Raw genomic sequence first — 5,608 nt, forward strand, 5'->3', positions numbered from 1 at the left:
TTGAGCTTGGGGTGAGATTTTAGCTGAACCCTTATTGTGTGACTTTTCTTTCCTCCTTGTAATGATTCCAAATACTGAGCTGTGTTAGTGTTTCCCCCTCACATAATCTAGGGTTCAGTTGCAGAATGAATATATACAGGGAGTTATTGCATGCTTTTTTGCGTTAAAATTGATGCAAAAAAAACGCTCGATACGCTAAAGTATTATCACGTGCATTAATTTTACCGCATTGGGTTAAATCTGGCGCAGAAATAACACTAACGTATGATTCACAAACACTTAGGGGCTGATTTACTAAGACACGAATTCCGACCGAATTGGAAAAATTCCGATTGGAAAATGAACATTTTGCGACTTTTTCGTATTTTTTGTGATTTTTTCGGCGCCTTTACGACTTTTTGGAAATTATCGCAACTTTTTCGTTACCAATACGATTTGCGCGAAAAAACGCGAGTTTTTCGTAGCCATTCCGAAAGTTGCGATTTTTTCTTAGTGTTAAAACTTGCGCGAAAAGTTGCGCTTTTTTCGTAGCGTTAAAACTTAAAAGGCGCGACGTTTTGCGCAAGTTTTAACACTACGAAAAAATCGCAACTTTTTGCGCAAGTTTTAACGCTACGAAAAAATCGCAACTTTCGGAATGGCTACGAAAAACTCGCGTTTTTCCGCAAAAATCGTATTGGTAACGAAAAAGTCGCGATAATTTTCCGAAAAAATCGCAAAATACCGATCATTACGAAAAAAACGCAATCGGACGCATTCGGCCCGTTCGTGAGTAAGTAAATGGGCCCCTTAGACGTGCTAAATATCTGTGCAAAAATTAACACCTACTTGGGGCAGGCGGTAATTATAGAAAAGTACAGTTAATGAGCTTTTGGCAACACAATATGGACTTTGCAGTGGGATTTATTCAGTCTGTGTTGGCTCCAGAGTGACGCAGCCGCCAGTTTGCAGGGAAATGGGCATTTTCATAAAAGTAGTTTTATCAACGTAAATACCGCACGAAAATAGTCTTCGCGACTTAAATAGCGCAAGCAGCATTGTGTCTAAATTAACGCAAGTATCCTTTTAGTGAATCATGCGTTAAGACGTGAAAAATTAGACGCGATAAAATTTTTAACGCATGCTATAAATAGCGCTCATTTTACCGTACCTTAGTGAATCACCCCTATTATTTCTTAAACTTTCCTTTGTCTGTATGTCACACTTCTCTCACCATTGGATAATGCACCTTTCCTCAGTTCACTGGTTTTCTCTTACATTCTGTATATCCCAATCTGTCCTGCCCTTCCATTTTATATAATATTCTTTCACAGCCCCTTTTCTACCTAGCTCTCTTTCTCTGTAACGCTGTCCCACGGCGCCCCCTGGTTTTGCTATAGAAGTTGCCAAAAAACGTAATTATAGATGCAAGGAAATTCCCCAATGAGAATTCTACTGAGCAACAATGTGACTGTAAGTGCAAGAGAAGTGACCAATGAGAATGCTGATTCCCAGCACTGTGTCAGGCCCCTTGCTGGTACCTTACATATAGAGATAATGATGGCATTTTTCCCGTCATTATATGGCACAGGAATCAGACATGGGGATAAAGGGACAGACTTGTTCAGTGCTGGGAAACTGTGCTTATTGCTCCCAACTCCAATTGCAGGAACAGAGAACAGGGAGCCGGATTTACTCACATCAGCTGGGATTCTCATTGGGGGATTTCTTGCATTTTAATGCAGTTTTATTGGGCAATATTGCTTTAAGAATACAGCCCTGATGTTGCTGGACTACAGCTCCCAGCATGCCTCACCCTTCATTATATGTTACATTATTCTGGGATTTGTAGTAAAGTTTGGTTGAGCAGTACCCCTTTTATTTAGCCCCTGTTTAGTCACTGTTTGGTATGGAACATAACTTATGCATGTTATCACATTACCCTCTAAAAAAAAGCTTTGAGCAAACCTATAAACTTTTTATTTCTCCTTCCTTTCAGTGCCAGGCAATACACAGACAAATGGATTATGGTGTCCAGCCTGCTTTTCCTCACCCACTTGTACTAGGTTTAAGACCCAGCTGTGTAGAGGGAATGAGACCTACTGTTATATACAATCTGTCTGGGGTTCAGGTAAGCTTTCACTTATTTAAATGTGTTTCTTTAGCGAGTCATTGTGCGGCTACATCAATGTCTATATCACATTTTATTGACTAAAACTCATTTAGTGGTGGGAAAAAATGCCAGTGTAGATCTCTAAAGCTACCAACTGTGACTTACATTTGAATTTTTTTTTCTCTCTAGTAAAGCAGGGTTGTGCCACGGAGAGCTACTGTCAGGCTACTAATTACTACAGTAGTAATAGTTTGACTTCTATGTTTCAAAACATTTCCTGTTCCAGAGCAAATGTTATTGATATTGGAACTACCAATGGAAATACAGGATATACAAGCGGAAATATGGGTACCACCAATGGAAATACTGGCTATACAAGCAGAAATGTGGGTACCACCAATGGAAATACAGGATATACAAGCGGAAATATGGGTACCACCAATGGAAATACAGGATATACAAGCGGAAATGTGGGTACCACCAATGGAAATACAGGATATACAAGCGGAAATATGGGTACCACCAACGGAAATACTGGATATACAAGCGGAAATGTGGGTACCACCAATGGAAATACAGGATATACAAGCGGAAATGTGGGTACCACCAATGGAAATACTAGCTATACAAGGGGAAATGCGGGTACCACCAATGGAAATACTGGCTATACAAGCGGCAATGCGGGTACCAACAATGGAAATACTGGCTATACAAGCGGAAATGCGGGTACCACCAATGGAAATACTGGCTATACAAGCGGAAATGCGGGTACCACCAATGGAAATACTGGCTATACAAGCGGAAATGCGGGTACCACCAATGGAAATACTGGTTATATAAGCGGCAATGCGGGTACCACCAATGGAAATACTGGCTATACAAGCGGAAATGCGGGTACCACCAATGGAAATACTGGCTATACAAGCGGCAATGCGGGTACCAACAATGGAAATACTGGCTATACAAGCGGAAATGTGGGTGCCACCAATGGAAATACTGGATATACAAGCGGAAATGCGGGTACCACCAATGGAAATACTGGATATACAAGCGGCAATGCGAGTACCACCAATGGAAATACTGGATACACAAGCGGAAATGTGGGTACCAACAATGGAAATACTGCATATACAAGCGGAAATGCGGGTACCACCAATGGAAATACAGGATATACAAGCGGAAATGTGGGTACCACCAATGGAAATACAGGATATACAAGCGGAAATATGGGTACCACCAACGGAAATACTGGATATACAAGCGGAAATGTGGGTACCACCAATGGAAATACAGGATATACAAGCGGAAATGTGGGTACCACCAATGGAAATACTAGCTATACAAGTGGAAATGCGGGTACCACCAATGGAAATACTGGCTATACAAGCGGCAATGCGGGTACCAACAATGGAAATACTGGCTATACAAGCGGAAATGCGGGTACCACCAATGGAAATACTGGCTATACAAGCGGAAATGCGGGTACCACCAATGGAAATACTGGCTATACAAGCGGAAATGCGGGTACCACCAATGGAAATACTGGTTATATAAGCGGCAATGCGGGTACCACCAATGGAAATACTGGCTATACAAGCGGAAATGCGGGTACCACCAATGGAAATACTGGCTATACAAGCGGCAATGCGGGTACCAACAATGGAAATACTGGCTATACAAGCGGAAATGTGGGTGCCACCAATGGAAATACTGGATATACAAGCGGAAATGCGGGTACCACCAATGGAAATACTGGATATACAAGCGGCAATGCGAGTACCACCAATGGAAATACTGGATACACAAGCGGAAATGTGGGTACCAACAATGGAAATACTGCATATACAAGCGGAAATGCGGGTACCACCAATGGAAATACTGGATATACAAGCGGCAATGCAGCAACCACCAATGGAAATACTGGATATGCAAGCGCCAATGCGGGTACCACCAATGGAAATACTGGATATACAAGCAGCAATGCGGGTACCACCAATAGAAATACTGGATATACAAGCAGTAATGCGGGTACCACCAATGGTAATACAGGATATACAAGCAGCAATGCGGGTACCACCAATGGTAATACAGGATATACAAGCGGCAATGCAAATGACGCCAAAGGAAATACTGGATATTATAGTGAAAATACTGGAACTTCAGTGAAATGCCCTGGTTACCAAAGCTTATTTTTATGTGTGGCAGGGGTTATTCATGGAATGATAAAAATCTTGTTTTAAATGCAGTGTATATAAATACAGAACCTTGATAAAGCCAGAAAATGAAATATAATGTAGGTTAAACAGGAGTGTGCATGTTTTACATGTTATTACTGTATATTCGTGTAACCCTATTTTGGCTACGGTTGTACTTTTAACACGCAATCACCTGCGTGTGGCGCTACAGGAGCCCTGAGCCCCCGCTTATTATGGGGGACAGGTGTAATATAAATGAATGGCGTGCCTCCACCCAGGGTAGGTATAGGTAGAACTATATGTATCCTCCCTGGGAAAACTCTATGAGGTCCTCCTTGGACCCGGACTCCCAGCAACTCCCGGTACCTTGCCCCTCCCTTGGGGTAGCTGCTTACCAGGCAGTTGAGGATCCTCAGTATATGAACCACCAAGACACTGGTTAAAATGGTGAACCAGATGAACTTGTTTATTGATGCAGGCAGAACATTCAGAGGATGTCACACAGACGGCTCAAGTCACACACTCTCTCTTTGGGCTACCCCCGGTACTCCCGCCGGATGCTTCCACCTAGGAACTCACCCCGGTCCACGCGTAGGGCCCCTTCACTGGGAACACTCCTAGGTGCTGACTTGGCTCCTCTTACTACACACTACAGGTCCTTAACTCCAGCCATGAGTGCTGGGGGTCTTAACCCCTCTCTCTCCTGTCTGGGCTATCACTGCCCGTTCTTTCTAGCCTGTCTGTCACTCCTAGAGTGACCTGTTACAGTACCTCCTGTACTAGAACACAAGCCTGTTATACGCTTCTTTACAAGAAGCAGTCCCAGGACGAAGACCTGCTGAAACTGGGAGTCATTCCCTTTTATACTTTTAGCACAGCGACATCTAGTGGTGGCTGTTAACTTGCAGGGAAACTCCCTTTTCACACATAAACACCCAGGACCACCTTTAGGTGTCCAAATCTCATAAGGCCACCCTCATGGTGCCTGTCTAAAGGGGAACTAATCCTGGAGGGGCCCAATTCTTTGGGGTCCCTACATTCGTATTCCTCCCTGTTCTAATTGCGCCCCTAGAAGGAACATTAATGGCAGATCATTGTACAGTGAAACCTCAATTCTACGTTCCCTGATCTTCCTGCACTGAACACTTTTTATAATGAAGTTCAGTGGGTGCTTTTCCCTGATTGTACATATTGTTTTCCTGGATTTTACATCAATAGTGTGTCCTAATGTTCTGAAATATGACTTTTGTCCTGTAATTCTTAATGAAATCAAGAGGTTTAAAACCAGATGAATCTGGTTCATGGCTTTTGGGGCACCAAA

At 42.9% G+C, this 5,608-nt stretch overlaps 1 protein-coding gene across 1 annotated transcript; it reads left to right on the top strand.

Annotated features, from left to right (window-relative positions):
* Positions 1–2,292: 2,292 nt before the first annotated feature.
* On the top strand, positions 2,293–4,468 carry LOC116412462 (uncharacterized transmembrane protein DDB_G0289901-like). The gene has a single exon (XM_031906725.1). The coding sequence runs from the start codon at positions 2,353–2,355 to the stop codon at positions 4,330–4,332; it is 1,980 nt and encodes a 659-aa protein (XP_031762585.1). The 5' UTR covers positions 2,293–2,352; the 3' UTR covers positions 4,333–4,468.
* The last annotated feature ends 1,140 nt before the right edge of the window (positions 4,469–5,608 follow it).

The sequence above is a fragment of the Xenopus tropicalis genome, chromosome 7 (genome assembly GCF_000004195.4).
Source record: "Xenopus tropicalis strain Nigerian chromosome 7, UCB_Xtro_10.0, whole genome shotgun sequence".
In the NCBI taxonomy this organism is placed as follows: Eukaryota; Metazoa; Chordata; class Amphibia; order Anura; family Pipidae; genus Xenopus; species Xenopus tropicalis.

Coding starts and splice junctions, on each gene's coding strand:
- LOC116412462 (XM_031906725.1), top strand. CDS start 2,353: ATGTTTCAAAACATTTCCTGTTCCAGAGCAAATGTTATTGATATTGGA.